The 20,728-nt window shown below is 35.6% G+C and overlaps 2 protein-coding genes and 1 long non-coding RNA gene across 10 annotated transcripts in view; 2 read left to right on the forward strand and 1 right to left on the reverse strand.

Moving 5' to 3' along the window:
• Positions 1-20,728, reverse strand: part of LOC126763884 (cadherin-86C) — a 182,583-nt gene that overhangs the window by 35,424 nt on the left and 126,431 nt on the right. The window lies entirely within an intron of this gene.
• LOC126763920 (myb-like protein X) lies at positions 311-10,089 on the forward strand. Its single transcript, XM_050481691.1, has 2 exons — positions 311-2,320; positions 5,766-10,089. The coding sequence occupies exon 1, from the start codon at positions 689-691 to the stop codon at positions 1,508-1,510; it is 822 nt and encodes a 273-aa protein (XP_050337648.1). The 5' UTR covers positions 311-688; the 3' UTR covers positions 1,511-2,320; positions 5,766-10,089.
• LOC126764032 (uncharacterized) lies at positions 14,870-20,073 on the forward strand. Its single transcript, XR_007667793.1, has 2 exons — positions 14,870-15,218; positions 20,003-20,073. It is a non-coding gene; the product is annotated as an uncharacterized LOC126764032 (long non-coding RNA).

The following is a 20,728-nucleotide window of genomic DNA, read 5'->3' on the forward strand; positions in this document are numbered from 1 at the left end:
AATCCTTTTTATTTAAAAACTTAGCTTAGAACTAAAAAATAATGTGGTAAATCTGTTAGGATAATCAAACACTCCATTTGGGAACGAGTAGGATTCCTGATCGCCGGCATATAGCTAAATTCTGACATATAAAACGTGTATGTATGTAGTTTGTGATTACAAAAATTTATACTTAAAATTCAGAAAACATGGCTATTATAATATCTCTTGATTTATCTTACAGTAAAAAATTGTGTTTTACTGTTCAGACGAATTATTATGATATGTAATACCAAATTTTTTCACAATAGTTATCTCTTTTGGTCTCCTTTGAAGTTGGTCGCCTTGTCGTGGCGAAGGGGCTTAAGTAAGAGTAAAGTGTGCATCCCAAAGGAAACGCACTCTAATCTTACGAACTAAGAGGGACACTTTATAATTCCCACAATAGTGATATGGATGAATAAACCCTAGGTTTTACGCCCATCTCCTATTGTGGAAGTATGAGGATACCCGAACCAACACCACCCTAAGCCAAGGTGTCGAGGTACCCGTGCCGAGGGCTGAATGGTCAGCGGGGGGTAATAAATAGCTGATCGCGAACGGTCCCCTCCGATGCCCGGGCGAGGTCGGAGGTATAAAAGCCTTCTCTCCGCATACCGGTTCTGCGGACGAGTGACCAACCCTTTCCGGATTACTCGTGGGACCAAACATGAACGAAAACAATAATGCAACAACAACAACAACATCAACTACAACAACCAAATTGACGACAACAGCAACGACTAAGGACATGAACTATCGGAATCCTATTACGGAATCCGAAGAAGAAGAAGAGCTACTTGCCTCCAGCCAGGAGACGAGTAAGAGTACTACCGGACATACCAACCAAAGTATACCGGTAGATACAGCAGTAAAAGCCCCTGATATAAGGGTGGAAGCGTCCACCTCCAAGGCTGCCATGAGCACCAACCAAAGTGCACTGGCGGCTAAAGGAGAAAACAGAAAGAAGCGCAAGAAATCCCAGAATCAGCTGAGGAAAAACCGGTACCAGAGGGCAGGCTTCATACTAGGGAAGATAGCCAAAGACCAGGCAGCCGGTACCCCAGTTGATGAGGCCGAAACAAAGCGCCTCAAATCTATCGTAGAGGAATATGAAGGCTACCTGAAAAGGAAGCAATCACAACCTCAAGAAGAGAGCAAGCGAGAGAGCACTTCTCAGAAGAGAAATCGCTCCATCACAGAAGTACCCGGAACTCAGCCCAAAAAACCGAGGCGAAGCGAAGGTGAACACAGCAGCACAACAACGGCAAGGCATTTCTGCGATGTTGCCAGAGATAGCCTGCAGGTGGCCATCATAGACGGAAATTCCTCCTCTCCGAGCACAATGCAGGAGAGATGGGTGGAGATCGACGTCAGATTGTCGAGTATGGTGCTAAGCTATGTACTCGACAATCCTGCGGGTCCTCACCCGGAGTTTGACTCTTCTGAGACCCTCAGGGGCATCAAGTGCAGGCCTCGCTGGATTTCCTGACAGGTAGTGTGGCTAAAATTAGCAACGCCTTTGTAGGCCTCCATTTGAGGCTTATACCCGCCAAGGACATTCCGAAGAGACCTCGTGCTCGCATTTGGTTACCCCCTCTAGAGGAGCCAGGCGAAAAACTCCTGCGGTGCATTAAGCTGCAGAACAAATCTATGCCTAGTATAGATGAGTGGCAGCTAATCAAGGAGGAAAACCCGAATAAAGCAAGCAAGCCAATACTAGTGGCCATTTGTGATGAGTCCATTGAGGCTCTGAAGAAGACTGACTACAAAATCAGCTTCGGAATCCGCAAAGCCAGACTAAAAATATTCCAAGGCGACAAAGCGGCTGACGAAGACGACACGGAAGAGGTCGACGACGCCAGCCAGTTGCTAAAGAATGTGGGCATCGAAAAAAACCGAGATGCCCAATAACATAAGATGCGTGCAGATAAACCTGCAGCACTCGAAGAGTGCTACAGCGAATCTGACAACCCTCGTGAATGAGGGGGGCATCGACATCAGCCTAGTACAGGAGCCCTGGGTCAATGAAGATACCATTAAAGGGCTAAACAGCAGCAACCATAACCTGTTTTACACACGGAACAGAGGTAAACCTAGGACATGCATTCTTATCAATAAAAGTATAAATGCATTTCTTTGTCCTAATTCTTGGTCCCGGCCTACTTGGCCCATGACGAAGACATACCACCGGCCCCGCTCACCAGACTAGTAGAGGAGAACAGGAAGGAAGATGTCCTAATAGGGTGTGATGCAAACGCAAGGCACACCGTATGGGGTAGCTCCAGTATAAACACCAGAGGTGAGTCACTCTTGCAGTATATTTTGAATAGTAATCTAAGTATTTGCAACAAGGGCGATAAGCCAACTATTATTTTCCGGATAGGTTTCCGGGGTGGGAGGAAGTGCTTGACCTCACGCTATCAACAGACACAGACAGTCTCGTTGTGGATAACTGGAGGGTATCCGATGAGCCTTCCATGTCGGATCACTGCTGGATACTTTTCAGCATCCGCGAGAAGTACAGTGCGCCTCTCACTTACCGGAACCCTAGAAGAACGGCTTGGGGAAAATTTACCAGTATAGCAACAAAATGCCTTGAAAAGGGAGGCAATAAGAGCATCAGAAATTCTGAAGAATTAGATTTAGAAGTAGAGAAGTTGGAAAAAATCCTAACCACAACTTTTAATAAATCTACTCCGCTAACAGTTTTGAAAAATAGAAAGTCTCTTCCTTGGTGGAACAGTGAACTCAAGAATTTGAGAACACATCTAAGGAAGGCTTTCAATGAGAGTTTTAGAACCAAAATCTGGCAGCCATGTAAAGACAGTATGAAAGAATACAAAAAAGCAGTCAGGAAAGCTAAAAAGGACTCATGGCGATCTTTCTGTACATCGATAGAAAGTTGCACAGAAGCCGCCAGGCTGAGTAAAATGCTATCCAAAGATCATATTAATACTGCCTACATAAGGGCGGAGGGAAATGATTGGACCTCCTCGGCAAAAGAGTCTCTGGAGGTACTTATCACAACGCACTTCCCCGGGAGTCAGCAAATACCTTCAACGAGGGTTCAACCAGAACCACCGCTGAACGCAGCTGACTATCGAAGCCAAATAGTAGACAAAAGAAAAATCAAATACGCCATAAATAGTTTTGCACCATATAAAGCGGCAGGTCCTGACGGGATTATGCCCATAATGCTGCAAAAACTGGTAGAACCAATGGTTCTAAGGCTAGAAAATATATACAAAGCAAGCATACAACTATCTTACATCCCAAGAAGTTGGAAAAGAAGTAAAGTTGTGTTCCTCCCAAAACCAGGCAGAAGAACACACGAGAATGCCAAGGATTTTAGACCTATAAGCCTTACCTCCTTTATGCTGAAGGTACTAGAAAGGCTAATAGATCTACACGTAAGAACAATAATGGCGGAGAAGTTATCGAAGTCCCAACATGCGTACATGAAGGGCCGATCAAACGAAACCGCCCTTCACGAGGTGATAAGTGTAATTGAAAAATCACTACATCACAAACAATACACCATGGCTGCATTTCTAGACATAGAGGGCGCCTTCAACAACATAGAAGTAAATGCGATAATTAATTCTCTGGCACATGGTGGGATAGACGACACTGTGTGCAGATGGATACTATCGATGCTTGAGAATAGGAAAATTATAGCTTCAAACGGCGCTGCAACACAAACAAGCTATGTGAGTAGAGGAACGCCTCAAGGGGGGTCCTCTCTCCGCTTCTATGGGTTGCAGCGCTGAACGAAATACTACTCCAACTAAACGGTGGAGGAGTGAAAGCAGTAGCGTATGCAGACGATATAGTGTTGTTGGTCTCAGGCATGTTTCCTTCAACAGTCAGCGAGATTATGGAAAGAGCACTTCGTAGGTTAAACCTATGGGCTAAAAACAATGGTCTAGGAGTTAACTCGAACAAAACAGAATTGATGCTATTCACTAGCAGAACCAAAATACCTCAGTTTCAACTTCCGGTACTAAACGGTACTACACTCACTCTATCCCTAATACTTGGGGGTGGAGATTGACACCAAACTGTCCTGGAAAATAAATATAGAAAAAAGAATAAACAAAGCATACATGGCCTACTATACTTGTAAGAAAATCGTCAACAAGAATTGGGGCCTTAAACCAAGTATAATCATGTGGATGTATACGGCTGTCATAAGACCTATACTTACATATGGAGCTCTGGTATGGTGGCAGCGCTAAACAAACAATACAATATTAGAAAATTAAATGGAATACAAAGAGCAGCATGTGCGGGTGTTACGGGTGCAATCAGGTCATGTCCGACTGATGCGCTCAATGTGATCCTGCATCAACTACCAATGGACATTTTTATTCACAAAACAGCAGCTATTGCGGCGATAAGAATAAAAGAATTGGGAGGTTGGAATCAGCAGAACTACGGACATAGTGTAATTTTAAAGAAGTTCACTATTAATAAATCAGACTACATTCTCCCAAAGCTGGATTTCAATAGACACTTCCAGGTGAGGATACCATCTAGACGAGAATGGAGAAGAGGTTCAATGGTAGAGGAAGATACCACCTCAATCTATACCGACGGGTCCAAAATGGACTGTGGAGTAGGCACGGGGGTATTCTCCGCTGATCTAGGCATATCTCTCTCTATACGTCTACCGAACTCGGCTAGCATCTTCCAAGCAGAAGTACTAGACATAGAAAAAGCCTGCGAAGTTCTATTAAAAAACAACGGGAATATACATAAAGCAACTATATTTACGGACAGCCAGGCGGCCCTCCTGGCATTGTCTTCACCCATGACAAATTCCAGTACAGTTCACAACTGCAAGAGAGCACTAAGCTCAATAAAAGACAAGCTCCAGCTAAACTTGATCTGGGTTACCGGCCACAGGAACATTTTCGGTAACGAAAAAGCAGACGAGTTGGCAAAGGCAGGAGCTTTCCTCAATGAATCCAAGGCGGAGCTAATACCAAGCCCGCTAGGATCGATAAAAGGAGAGATCAATAGACTATCTCAGCAAATTGCAAACAACAGGTGGAAAAACATTACAAAATGCGTCATAACTAAACAATTATGGCCGACATATGACAGGAAAAGAACCAATGACTTATTAAATAGGTCAAGAAAAAGTATTTACAGAATAACAGCTACCACAACAGGGCACTGGCCATTTGGGGAACATGCGTCCAAAATGGGATTGCCCTACAACGACATCTGCCGTGGCTGCGGAGTAGCAGGGAACAAGGAAACAATCTTCCACTTTCTCTGCGAATGCCCAGCTCTAGCACAGATCCGACACAAAACACTCGGAATCCACCAAGCACCAAACCTTGAATGGATTTCCACCAAAAGCATATCGGACATAAGTAGTTTCATCGAAACCTCAAAATGGTTTGAGAGAGAAGGTGAAACGTAATAGCAGATACAGGAGGTTCTACGAATAGTGTATCAAAATGGCACATCAAGTGCTAATTGAGCCCGATAGGGCTGCACTCCTACCTACCTACCTATCTCTTTTGGTACACTCATTATCAAAAATAATTTTCAATTTGTCCATGAATAAATTAACTACAACGCTTAAAAATATATAGCATATTTATTTATATCAAGAAGATATAATTAAATATTTTGATGACAGTATTAAACTTCATTATATAACAAAAATTGAAAATAGTATTTATACATGTACAAATATAGTACTATAAATTTACAATTTTATATTATAGCATTTTCGCTTTCTGCAACCCGTTTTGACCTCTCGCCACCCTTATTCACCAGAGGTGGCCATGATGTTTTATTGTGAACGTACACTTGAGGGGGAGGTTAAGGACTGTGAATGGCTCTTTTTATACCATGCATAAGACACTGCGTTTAGCTTATTGCCGAAGGCATGACACTTTATTTGACTACCAACAACATGCTTTTGGCGCTAACAGAGGAACGCAATTGAACGATGGTTGCTATGCTACATAATTACATAAGTATTTATCTATTAACTAGAAAAAAATACAATTTGCAGTCTTTTCGTTTTATTTATTATTCAATATGTGGTGCGTTTATAATTTTCAACGGAGTGTTGACATATCACAATTATTTGTTGAAATTTTTATAATAGGAATGTAAAAATAATAAACTATCGACTGCATTTGGCGCTAGTCGGCTTCGCTTCTCAGTAGCATAGCAACCATCGTTCAATTGCGTTCCTCTGTTAGCGCCAAAAGCATGTTGTTGCTCAACACTTTTCAATTTGCTGGGCGGCTTACTCGATAAAGATTGCTGCAAATATAAAAAACCTTCACAGAATCTTTGAAAGCCACTCAGGCCGCCATATCAAAACGTTTAAATGCATTTTGAATGCAGTAAAAATAACTCAGTTTTGCGGGTTCGTGACTGCTGATGAAGAATGAATCCATTACGGCAATCATAAACTAAAAAATCATAGGTGAAATTTGACCAATCAGCCAAAGCCGAATTCTACGATATATTTTAATTTTAATTACTCATAACAGCTTATGTCTAAAAAGTGAGTTTTGAGATAATAAAGGTTTTGTGTCAAACAAATTCTGTTTGGTTTTCATATAAAATTTTTAGCTACAGATAAAGATACACATTTATTTAGAACAAAACTGTTAATAATTAAAAAAAAAAACTGTTTTATTATTAAATATTCGATGTTTTATACTTAAGGTATTATGAATAAATTCATTGGCTGAAAAATAGAAACCTAACTTAACTTAAGCTACTATATTGAAACGAAAAATAATTGGTACTGACAATAAGTCCAAATAAGGTTGAATTAAAAAATGCGGTAGACATGAGATAAGATGATTTTTTAAGCTTTATTAGAAATATAAGAATCAAACAAAAAAATAATCCATAAAAAGACACAGTTTTTATAAAATAATAAGTTAAATTAAAATTAATCCACATTTCGATATACATAATTATATTACCATATATAAGAAATTACTCATCGTTTTCATCATTTTCAGTTAGATCAGGGTGAAAATCTAGCGATTTCACTGTACTTAAATTTATATAGAACTCTCTATATATTTCATCAACTAACGGTAGCATATCTAACAAATCTTTTTTTTTTGTTTTCGTTAATTAGTATTGCGGACTCATAACATAGTTTTAAATCTTTAATATTCACCCTATTGGTGCCCCGCTTTACTATATTTATAAAATGGAATGGTTCTTCTTCTTCATTGAGCGATTTTTTAAAATAAACTTTCCCAAAGTCTTTTGTAAATCTAAACCACTTGATCTCATTCCAATTATATTTTTTGCCGACATCGTCAATTTTCCGCCAAGTAAATAATTGTTTAGCAGCGTTTCCAGAATCATAAATATTGCTTTGCTGCATTTCGATAACTAAAAACGGGTTTTTCCTTCCAACGGATCGAACAAATTGAAACCAATCACGAGGATGGTGTATTTTTATTGATGATTTTTTCTTTTTTTTTCGATTAGTCCATGGTCGCTGTCACATTCCATGTGAGTGTGACCTGGCACTAAGAATTTGTGATTTATAGTAGTTATATTGCTGTCCATTTGCGCAAAAATTTCAAACATTGTTGCAACGTAACTATTTTTATTTTGACCTGGACAGCAATCACTATAAAAAACTACGTGTTTTGTATTAGAGTCCATATTTTGAAGATGGTTAAAAACACAGGAAGCAATCTCATTTCCTCCTCTTTTTGCTAGAGCTTCATGCCACATATAACATATTGCTTGATTGGTCTCAAGATCATGAACAGTTAAATTGAATGTCCATAATGGTCGTTTGTAAAAAGACAAGGAAGTCCTCAACATTGGTGTTGGCAGGCATTGCTGAAGATCAAAACAAAACAACTTAAGTGAAGCATCCTTCATAGCTTTTGCCTTATCAACTTTCTTCGCGTCATATGTTTGTTGTGCTTCACTAAGATGATGTGCTTGTTCTGCTTTTAGAGAATCAACCTCTTCAGGTGTAGCAACTGTTATCTTATGTTCAAGTAAGTCGCATTTGTGGCAAGTATCAAGCTTGGGTTTTTTAAATTTCAATCCCATTTGATTAAACAGCCTCGAAAATGTTGTTAACGCCACAGAATGGTCGTATTTCTCGCAATATAAGCGATGCATTGCTGCCACCGATAGATCACTTGGAAGGTAACGTAATGATGTATCACGACGACTATAGTGCGACTCGTATGATGGAAAACTGTTAATGAATTCAATAATTTCGTTTTGCTTATTAGATGATAATTTTCTGGCATTTTTGTGTCTCCACGCATATCTGTAAATCCAGTTCCCTCAATTTTTGCTTTAACAACTGATTTTATGAACTGTTCTGACTCGCACAAAGTAAATCTAAAGCATTTTTGGCATACTGATATTTTTTCAGTATTCACTTCTAAAAAATAGTTGTAAGAATAATCTCTTCTTCTTGGATTTACAGCAGACTTAAACCGCTTAATAGTTTTGGTAGTCTGCAGTTCAATCAACGCAGCAACAGCTGCTCTGCGCAAACGATATGACCCGTGTGTCCAATAAGCCTTATGTATTTCTTTTTGCTGGTCATAAGATATTTTAGAAGCGCAGTTTTTCCTGCAAGCTTCCAATTTACGCAATACCCGCGCGGAAATTAATTTGCCGGACTTTGAAATGTAAGATTTTCCTCGTTTCTCAGCTGCTTTGCAAGTTTCCTTGACGATACTGCATTATTCGCAACGCTTGATGTGTTTTCCTAAATCTAAATTTTTAATATATAATTTCAAGCAATAAATGTGTAAGATCACAAAACTATTTACAATATCATGGTTAGTTTCACTTAAAATTGAATTCTGATCAACATCATCTTCATCTACGCTGTTATCAGCAACTACTTCATTTTCACAAGAATTAGCAACTGCTGCATTTGCCGTATTATTAGTATTGAGCTCGATATTCGTATTATTGTTAGTACATAAAGTATCAATAAATACAACTTGTATTTCAGTATTATTATCAGCACATGTATTATCACTTAATAAAGCATTCAATAACTCTGAAGAAACACTTTCGTTAAAAATATTATTATCCATTTTTCTACGACACTACTCGCGCCAGCACTGTCTACAAACTGAACACAACAACTTATGTTTGCAAAAAAATTCCGTAAGCACACACTAAAAACAACCTACATGCAGTTAAAGTACTGTTATATTTCAACGGCACTTTAACATAATAGCCTTAGTAGAGTTAAGATGTTTTGCAAAAATGAAGATTTCAAATATCGTAAAAATTAAATTTTGTTATAAGAACGTATGTTCACTTAAGTAGACAAAATTAAAGCAGGTCGTTGTAATATAAGAGCTTAGTTAAATATAAGTTGTTTTTTTATGCGCTATAATTAGAATCTTCTGTTAGATATTCAACTTAAGTGTGTATAAGTTTTCATGCACAAACATTTTAATATTGATTAAACTACCTTTAAAAAAAATTAAGTGGAATTAAGATGTTGTGGCTAATGTATTATTTTCCAAAAAGACTTAAAGTTAAAATGTTAATGCGTATAACTTCATCAAAAATAACATTTTGTAATTGAAATTTGGCTGAGTGCTAGAACATGAAGAGGAGAATTAAAATATGTAACACCAAAAATTAATGCTAATACAGTAAATACCTTAATAATAATAAACGTAAATAATTTGTAAATAAATTGTACACCGTAAATAAATTGTACAAACATATGTACACCCAACTCTTTTTTTACACGGTTTCTTTTTACACGGATTTGAAGTTACACTGTTGAGAAAAAAAAATTGTTGCAAAAAAATTGATGGTAAGAAAGAAAATTCAGTTTGTAATGTTAATATTTAAAAACTAATCTAAAAAATTTCAAAAATGATTGTAAGAAGGAAAACTAAGTTTGTAATGTATGTACATAAATGGTAAATGGTAATACTTAAAAGCTAATCCTAAATCCTTAGTGAAAATTTGTAAAAATAGAAAGGAAAAATATAACTTTTATTTATAAATACGTAAACTTAAAAAAATAGATAAAACGAGATAAAATAAATATTTCAATTGTTTTATTAATAAGGAAAAATTTGACTGATACGATAGGCAGTGGTAACCAAGGAATGACCAAACAAATAACCCATAGCAAGAGGCAAGTTGAAAAACCGAATAATTCAATAAGAAAAGGCTTAAAGATGCAGTTAATAGCCTTTTTAAAAAATCGTCGCAAGGGCAAGTTGACCGATGCACCAGTTTTCTGTGACCAATGAATAACCAAAAAAATAACCTATCGACCAGTTTTCAGTAACTCTTATGTAACCATAACAGTAACCAAACAAACTATTCTCAATAACAGATTGCTAACAAAACAAATAGATAATGTGTTTAAATGAGTTAAGCCTCCACCTACTCTAACCGGGAAAAATTGGCGCACCCTAGAGAAACATAGCCCAATACGCCAAAGCCGATGACGCCATAACACTACACCAAAACACTCACCACACCTGTACACCAACCCACTAAACAAAAAGGATGGAATAGCAGACACAATTCATTCTACACAATTCGCTCGTAAACATTCGAATATATAGTATAATTCGCGAATCACCCTTCGCTTCGACGTACATACATACATAGATACTGCGAGCTACGGTCAAGTCGATATTAACGTGATACGACGACGAGCCTGTGCGATAAATCCTTTGGCACCTAATTCGTTTAACACCGGCATCCGCATTTTTAATATTATATAATCAATTTACTTGTTGAAAAATAACACATGTACTAAACAAACATTAAGTTAAATAAATTGTACAAACATATGTACACCCAACTCTTTTTTTACACGGTTTCTTTTTACACGGATTTGAAGTTACACTGTTGAGAAAAAAAAAATTGTTAAACGTTTTTAATCTAGTATGGTTTCAACATCACTGTCTTGTAATTATGTTTGTTTTTACCACAATTAGCACCATTGCTGAAATGAACATACATACATAGTAAAGCCCGACCGAAGGTTCGGCTTCGGCTTCGGTTTGCCGAACATTCGGCTTTGAAAATTCATTCGGTTGTGCATTCGGCTTCGGCCAAAAAAAAAAACGAATTTTTAGCCGAATATTACCTTTTAAAACCAAGTGTTTATTAATAAAAAAAATAGCATACCTTTTGGCGACATTTATTGCTTTACGTAGAGAACATTTTATGACTTTTGCTGTGACAGTCGCACAACGCAACATTGTTGTCAATATCAGATGTTCGCAGATTGGAACAAACAAACGCGTTGGTAAGGTGTTAAAATAAAAACAATTTACTTATAATACTTCTATTTTTCTTTAAGCATTTAGATTAAGATGTCCAAGATTTGGGATCATTTTGTTCGCAAGAAAAAAACTGCCATCTGCAATGTTTGCAAAAAAGAATTGTCGCTTGGGCACGAGGATAAAAAAAGGCAAACAACCCATAATATTAAAAATCATTTGAGGAAAATGCACCCGGAGAAGTGGAATATACATATTTATAAAGTCGACGGAGATAGCCAGTTTAAGTATTCCACAGAAAATAAAGGCAAACGAAAGCGAAATTAATATTATTAGCGACAAATTGCAAATTACCATGCCAGAAGCAATCGAACGCACAAATTTGTGGCCAGATGATCACCCGTTGGCACTTCAAATAGATAAAACTATAATGGATCTCATTATTGTGATATGCTTCCCTATAGCATAGTGGATGGTGCAGCATTTCAAAGGCTTAATTTTGGAAATCCAACTATGCCGGCGAAATACAAACTGAAAAGTGAAAAATTTTTCAGAACATCACTGATGCCGGCCACTTACGAAAAAGTTTTAAAAAAGGTTGTTGCTGTCTTAGAAAAAGCGAAATGGATCAGCATAACCACAGATATTTAGACCAATTCTTCTAAAATCTGTTCGTTGTTGAGCCTGACTGCACATATGATTTATGGACCTGAACGTATAAAAGTTATACTAGGCGCCAAAGTCTTGGAAGACGACCATACTGGAAACTACATAACTGAAAAGCTGGCTGAAACGATAAATAATTTCAAAATAGGAAATAAAGTGCATCTGGTTGTAACAGATAATGCGCGTAATATGTCTGCTGCAATGCGCATAGGTGATTTGAAATCCTTTGGTTGTGTAGCGCATACTCTACAACTTGCTTTGCATGATTGCGTGCTAAAAAACGAAGAAATTGACCACATTATTAAAAAGTGTCGTAAGATCGTCGGACACTTTAAAAGAAGTGAACAAGCTTATCGACATCTTAATCAGTATCAAGAAATGTTTAGCGTTCCAAAACACAAGTTGATACAGGACGTTGTTACCAGGTGGAACAGTATGTATCTAATGTTAGAGAGACTGTTAGAGCAAAAGAGCACATTAGTTTTATATGCGACAGAGAAAAACTCGACAGACGTTCCGACTGGATATGAGTGGAAACGTATAAGTAAACTGGTTTCAATTTTGCAACCCTTTTATGAAGCTACGCTAGAGCTTTCACTTGGTTTAGCCTCCATATCTATGGTCATTCCATTGGTACGTATGTTGCAGAATATACTTCAAACTGAATGTGAGGAACATGATGAACTGGATTTTTTAATGAAAAACTTGCTTAATTCAATTCACAATCGTTTCCAGAATATAATGAAAAACGAATTAATGATTGCAACATTCCTTGATCCAAGGTTTAAAACAAAATATTTTTCAACCGATCAAGTAGATATTTGTAAGAACAAAATTTATAATTATGATGAAAATAACAATAATGAAGAAGAATGTTCAGTGACAGGGAGTCCATTGCACTCTCCAGTGACTGACAATTCCACAAAAACAAGACTTTGGGACATGCACGACAGCTCTCTAATTGTTGAGGAAATATCAAAAACACAATCGCAGGGTATTTTTAAAGAGGTGAACGACTATTTACAACAACGTCTACTACCCAGAGACAGCTCTCTAATCGTTGAGGAAATATCAAAAACACAATCGCAGGTTATTTTTAAAGAGGTGAACGACTATTTACAACAACGTCTACTACCCAGAGACACAAATATATATCAATATTGGCATTTAAGCTCCTATGTCTCTTTAAAATCTATAGCACTTAAATTTCTTTCCGCTCCACCGAGCAGCGTGGCTAGCGAGCAACTTTTTAGTGCCGCTGGGCAGCTTTACAGTGATAGGCGTTCAAGCCTGCTCGGTTATAATGCTGATAAGCTCCTGTTCCTACACTACAAAATAAAACTATTAAACTTTAATTATTAATTTTATACATACATACATGTACATATGTATATTTCCAAGATCATCATAAACTTAAGGTTTTTTTTTGTTTAGACATGAAATGTCATTTTTAATTTAAGTGTTTATTTGTATACAAAATAAAATACATTTTCCTGAAATAAGTAAATAAATTTTTTATACGACTTCGGCTTCGGTATTCGACCAAATGTTTTTTGGTGCCGAAGTTCGGCTACGGCTACGCTTCGGCCAAAATTTTACATTCGGTCGGGCTCTAATACATAGTAGTAACTGGGAATTCCCCTTATTCGATAACTCTTACCTACACATTTTGTTCGCATGATATTTACATTGCTGAAATGGATATCTCCAGCGATGATACCGATCCAGTTCGTCGCAAGCAATTGCGCTTGTTATCAAGTAGCGACGAATAATTATGTAGCTATGTAAATATTTTTTCCTTATTTCTATTTTAATTTTTCTGTTCTTAATTCTGGATTAACAGATTTCTTTTCTTTTTGCTTAATCTACCAATTTTTCACCTGTATGAATTATGTATTTTAAGTTTTAATGCTAAATAAAATGCCATATGAACATACAATTTGTATGCATATCTGAAATTTTATAGTTTTCAAAATTTTTTGCACGGTTTTTCGAAGTAAATATAGTTCTTTCTTTCATCTTACACGGATTTCAGATGACATGGAACGTATCCCCCATTTTACTATAGGAAACGTCTCTTTTTTTACACGGATTTCTGAGGAACGTATCTACCGTGTAAAAAAAAGAAATGTGTGTATATCTAACCGAGATACGGAATTTTATTTAAAACAAATATGGTGTGCTATACAATACATTGGGTTCACTTTTGTTCACAATGAAAGGGACGCTTTTAACCGAAGAGTGACAGATTGTTTTCCAAAATAGTTCTCAAAGTAGAACAAGAAACTATTTGTAGCATTTGCGCAAAATCAAAGAGAGAGAGCAAATGTGCTATATAATACATTAGATTCACTTTTGTTCACAATGAAACGGACGCTGTTAAAATAAATAGTTCTCAAAGTAAATCAATGAGAGAGAAGAAGAAAAACAGTGAGTAAGCTAATTACACCAACGTGTAGAGAATGAGGAGAAAAAGTTACTTTCTTAGAACAAAAGTAACCTATCGGATAACGAATGCATTAATTACTGATAACTTGTCGGTGACCAGTTGCTTAACTTTTCTCCGTCTTGTAGAGTGATTTCTTAAGCAGTAAAAGTTTTTAATAGTCGAATAGCTCCTGATATGTGCAATATCTACTGTAATACAAAGAAAGTCAAATTATTTGCAAAAAAAAAATATTTTGTGTTTATTACAATAACAATTACTTATAATATTGCCTTCACAAATATGACAGACAGAGATATCATTCACATATTCCAAATCATTAGATTTTTTCAGTAATAAAATGTTAGTATAGTTTAATAAAACTAAAAAACACGCTTTTAAAACATATCAAACTAAAAAGTGAAAAATAATTCCTGCACTATTGTGAGAAAAGCGTGGAATGCTCGATATATAAAAAATATGTCACCCAGCGCCCCACGTTTTTCTCACAATAATGCAGGAATTATTTTTCACTTTTTAGTTTGATATGTTTTAAAAGCGTGTTTTTTAGTTTTCTTAAACTATATTTATTTTTAATTTATTAGTTTGATGTGAGATACCCCAAATTTGTTAAAATATGAACTATGACATGTAGTAGATATGGGTTAAGTAAATCGATAATTAGACAGCATTTAATATCTACTCGTAACCTTTCATTGAATAATTGTTATATTATTTGCGACCAAGTTCTATTGAAGACTTTACAAATTATTACTTCTTAATCGAATCATTTCTTCTAAAGCTTCAATGTTACATGGGGTTTTACCTGTCAAATTTGAACAGTCTAGTTCTTCTAAGCTTGTCCAGCAGCAAACAGTCGAGAGCCCAGATAAATTACTGCATGAACTACTGTACATCCAGAGAACGTATATTTATAACAGAGAACGTCTATCATAGAGAAGGTTCACGGTGCGAAGAACGTAAAAATATTTTTCGCTAACTGGGTCAAGATGGAAGTGTTTCACCACTGCCAGCTCGGCGGGAGAAATTTTAATATTTTCGCTTGAACAGAGCTGAGCGTGGCATAAAAATTATGCTCAAAACTATACATTGCTCTAACAGACGTATGTTCGCTCTTTTGCTTATATTTTTATACGTTTATATGCAAACATGTGTATTCGTATGAATTCTTTTTGTGCATATTAATGAATACATGTGCAATTGAATACATTTAAATTAAATTACTTTTTCAGAGCAATATTCGTAGTTAATGTAAAAATAAAGCCTTTCGTTTTTAATTATTTTTTGTATTTCATATATTCCTACTTACATATTTATATAACAAACTATCATAATATTATTTAAAAAATGAAATATATTACAATACTGATAAATGAACATTAATCGTATATTTTATCATTCAAAACTTATGTATATTCACTAAAGCCCGACCGAAGGTTCGGCTTCGGCTTCCGTTTGCCGAACATTCGGCTTTGAAAATGCATTCGGCTGTGCATTCGGCTTCGGCCAAAAAAACCGAATTTTTAGCTGAACATTACTTTTTTAAAACCAAGTGTTTTTTAATAAAAAAAAAAATAGCATACTTTTTGGCGACATTTATTGCTTTACGGAGAGAACATTTTATGACTTTTGCTGTGACAGTTGCACAACGCAACATTGTTGTCAATATCAGCTGTTCGCAGATTGGAACAAACAAACGCGTTGGTAAGGTGTTAAAATAAAAACAATTTACTTATAATACTTCTATTTTTCTTTAAGCATTTAGATTAAGATGTCCAAGATTTGGGATCATTTTGTTCGCAAGAAAAAAACTGCCATCTGCAATGTTTGCAAAAAAGAATTGTCGCTTGGGCACGAGGATAAAAAAAGGCAAACAACCCATAATATTAAAAATCATTTGAGGAAAATGCACCCGGAGAAGTGGAATATACATATTTATAAAGTCGACGGAGATAGCCAGTTTAAGTATTCCACAGAAAATAAAGGCAAACGAAAGCGAAATTAATATTATTAGCGACAAATTGCAAATTACCATGCCAGAAGCAATCGAACGCACAAATTTGTGGCCAGATGATCACCCGTTGGCACTTCAAATAGATAAAACTATAATGGATCTCATTATTGTGATATGCTTCCCTATAGCATAGTGGATGGTGCAGCATTTCAAAGGCTTAATTTTGGAAATCCAACTATGCCGGCGAAATACAAACTGATGCCGGCCACTTACGAAAAAGTTTTAAAAAAGGTTGTTGCTGTCTTAGAAAAAGCGAAATGGATCAGCATAACCACAGATATTTAGACCAATTCTTCTAAAATCTGTTCGTTGTTGAGCCTGACTGCACATATGATTTATGGACCTGAACGTATAAAAGTTATACTAGGCGCCAAAGTCTTGGAAGACGACCATACTGGAAACTACATAACTGAAAAGCTGGCTGAAACGATAAATAATTTCAAAATAGGAAATAAAGTGCATCTGGTTGTAATAGATAATGCGCGTAATATGTCTGCTGCAATGCGCATAGGTGATTTGAAATCCTTTGGTTGTGTAGCGCATACTCTACAACTTGCTTTGCATGATTGCGTGCTAAAAAACGAAGAAATTGACCACATTATTAAAAAGTGTCGTAAGATCGTCGGACACTTTAAAAGAAGTGAACAAGCTTATCGACATCTTAATCAGTATCAAGAAATGTTTAGCGTTCCAAAACACAAGTTGATACAGGACGTTGTTACCAGGTGGAACAGTATGTATCTAATGTTAGAGAGACTGTTAAAGCAAAAGAGCACATTAGTTTTATATGCGACAGAGAAAAACTCGACAGACGTTCCGACTGGATATGAGTGGAAACGTATAAGTAAACTGGTTTCAATTTTGCAACCCTTTTATGAAGCTACGCTAGAGCTTTCACTTGGTTTAGCCTCCATATCTATGGTCATTCCATTGGTACGTATGTTGCAGAATATACTTCAAACTGAATGTGAGGAACATGATGAACTGGATTTTTTAATGAAAAACTTGCTTAATTCAATTCACAATCGTTTCCAGAATATAATGAAAAACGAATTAATGATTGCAACATTCCTTGATCCAAGGTTTAAAACAAAATATTTTTCAACCGATCAAGTAGATATTTGTAAGAACAAAATTTATAATTATGATGAAAATAACAATAATGAAGAAGAATGTTCAGTGACAGGGAGTCCATTGCACTCTCCAGTGACTGACAATTCCACAAAAACAAGACTTTGGGACATGCACGACAGCTCTCTAATTGTTGAGGAAATATCAAAAACACAATCGCAGGGTATTTTTAAAGAGGTGAACGACTATTTACAACAACGTCTACTACCCAGAGACAGCTCTCTAATCGTTGAGGAAATATCAAAAACACAATCGCAGGTTATTTTTAAAGAGGTGAACGACTATTTACAACAACGTCTACTACCCAGAGACACAAATATATATCAATATTGGCATTTAAGCTCCTATGTCTCTTTAAAATCTATAGCACTTAAATTTCTTTCCGCTCCACCGAGCAGCGTGGCTAGCGAGCAACTTTTTAGTGCCGCTGGGCAGCTTTACAGTGATAGGCGTTCAAGCCTGCTCGGTTATAATGCTGATAAGCTCCTGTTCCTACACTACAAAATAAAACTATTAAACTTTAATTATTAATTTTATACATACATACATGTACATATGTATATTTCCAAGATCATCATAAACTTAAGGTTTTTTTTTGTTTAGACATGAAATGTCATTTTTAATTTAAGTGTTTATTTGTATACAAAATAAAATACATTTTCCTGAAATAAGTAAATAAATTTTTTATACGACTTCGGCTTCGGTATTCGACCAAATGTTTTTTGGTGCCGAAGTTCGGCTACGGCTACGCTTCGGCCAAAATTTTACATTCGGTCGGGCTCTAATACATAGTAGTAACTGGGAATTCCCCTTATTCGATAACTCTTACCTACACATTTTGTTCGCATGATATTTACATTGCTGAAATGGATATCTCCAGCGATGATACCGATCCAGTTCGTCGCAAGCAATTGCGCTTGTTATCAAGTAGCGACGAATAATTATGTAGCTATGTAAATATTTTTTCCTTATTTCTATTTTAATTTTTCTGTTCTTAATTCTGGATTAACAGATTTCTTTTCTTTTTGCTTAATCTACCAATTTTTCACCTGTATGAATTATGTATTTTAAGTTTTAATGCTAAATAAAATGCCATATGAACATACAATTTGTATGCATATCTGAAATTTTATAGTTTTCAAAATTTTTTGCACGGTTTTTCGAAGTAAATATAGTTCTTTCTTTCATCTTACACGGATTTCAGATGACATGGAACGTATCCCCCATTTTACTATAGGAAACGTCTCTTTTTTTACACGGATTTCTGAGGAACGTATCTACCGTGTAAAAAAAAGAAATGTGTGTATATCTAACCGAGATACGGAATTTTATTTAAAACAAATATGGTGTGCTATACAATACATTGGGTTCACTTTTGTTCACAATGAAAGGGACGCTTTTAACCGAAGAGTGACAGATTGTTTTCCAAAATAGTTCTCAAAGTAGAACAAGAAACTATTTGTAGCATTTGCGCAAAATCAAAGAGAGAGAGCAAATGTGCTATATAATACATTAGATTCACTTTTGTTCACAATGAAACGGACGCTGTTAAAATAAATAGTTCTCAAAGTAAATCAATGAGAGAGAAGAAGAAAAACAGTGAGTAAGCTAATTACACCAACGTGTAGAGAATGAGGAGAAAAAGTTACTTTCTTAGAACAAAAGTAACCTATCGGATAACGAATGCATTAATTACTGATAACTTGTCGGTGACCAGTTGCTTAACTTTTCTCCGTCTTGTAGAGTGATTTCTTAAGCAGTAAAAGTTTTTAATAGTCGAATAGCTCCTGATATGTGCAATATCTACTGTAATACAAAGAAAGTCAAATTATTTGCAAAAAAAAAATATTTTGTGTTTATTACAATAACAATTACTTATAATATTGCCTTCACAAATATGACAGACAGAGATATCATTCACATATTCCAAATCATTAGATTTTTTCAGTAATAAAATGTTAGTATAGTTTAATAAAACTAAAAAACACGATTTTAAAACATATCAAACTAAAAAGTGAAAAATAATTCCTGCACTATTGTGAGAAAAGCGTGGAATGCTCGATATATAAAAAATATGTCACCCAGCGCCCCACGTTTTTCTCACAATAATGCAGGAATTATTTTTCACTTTTAGTTTGATATGTTTTAAAAGCGTGTTTTTTAGTTTTCTTAAACTATATTTATTTTTAATTTATTAGTTTGATGTGAGATACCCCAAATTTGTTAAAATATGAACTATGACATGTAGTAGATATGGGTTAAGTAAATCGATAATTAGACAGCATTTAATATCTACTCGTAACCTTTCATTGAATAATTGTTATATTATTTGCGACCAAGTTCTATTGAAGACTTTACAAATTATTACTTCTTAATCGAATCATTTCTTCTAAAGCTTCAATGTTACATGGGGTTTTACCTGTCAAATTTGAACAGTCTAGTTCTTCTAAGCTTGTCCAGCAGCAAACAGTCGAGAGCCCAGATAAATTACTGCATGAACTACTGTACATCCAGAGAACGTATATTTATAACAGAGAACGTCTATCATAGAGAAGGTTCACGGTGCGAAGAACGTAAAAATATTTTTCGCTAACTGGGTCAAGATGGAAGTGTTTCACCACTGCCAGCTCGGCGGGAGAAATTTTAATATTTTCGCTTGAACAGAGCTGAGCGTGGCATAAAAATTATGCTCAAAACTATACATTGCTCTAACAGACGTATGTTCGCTCTTTTGCTTATATTTTTATACGTTTATATGCAAACATGTGTATTCGTATGAATTCTTTTTGTGCATATTAATGAATACATGTGCAATTGAATACATTTAAATTAAATTACTTTTTCAGAGCAATATTCGTAGTTAATGTAAAAATAAAGCCTTTCTTTTTTAATTATTTTTTGTATTTCATATATTCCTACTTACATATTTATATAACAAACTATCATAATATTATTTAAAAAATGAAATATATTACAATACTGATAAATGAACATTAATCGTATATTTTATCATTCAAAACTTATGTATATTCACTAAAGCCCGACCGAAGGTTCGGCTTCGGCTTCCGTTTGCCGAACATTCGGCTTTGAAAATGCATTCGGCTGTGCATTCGGCTTCGGCCAAAAAAACCGAATTTTTAGCTGAACATTACTTTTTTAAAACCAAGTGTTTTTTAATAAAAAAAA

The sequence above is a fragment of the Bactrocera neohumeralis genome, unplaced genomic scaffold (genome assembly GCF_024586455.1).
Source record: "Bactrocera neohumeralis isolate Rockhampton unplaced genomic scaffold, APGP_CSIRO_Bneo_wtdbg2-racon-allhic-juicebox.fasta_v2 cluster09, whole genome shotgun sequence".
Lineage (NCBI taxonomy): Eukaryota > Metazoa > Arthropoda > Insecta > Diptera > Tephritidae > Bactrocera > Bactrocera neohumeralis.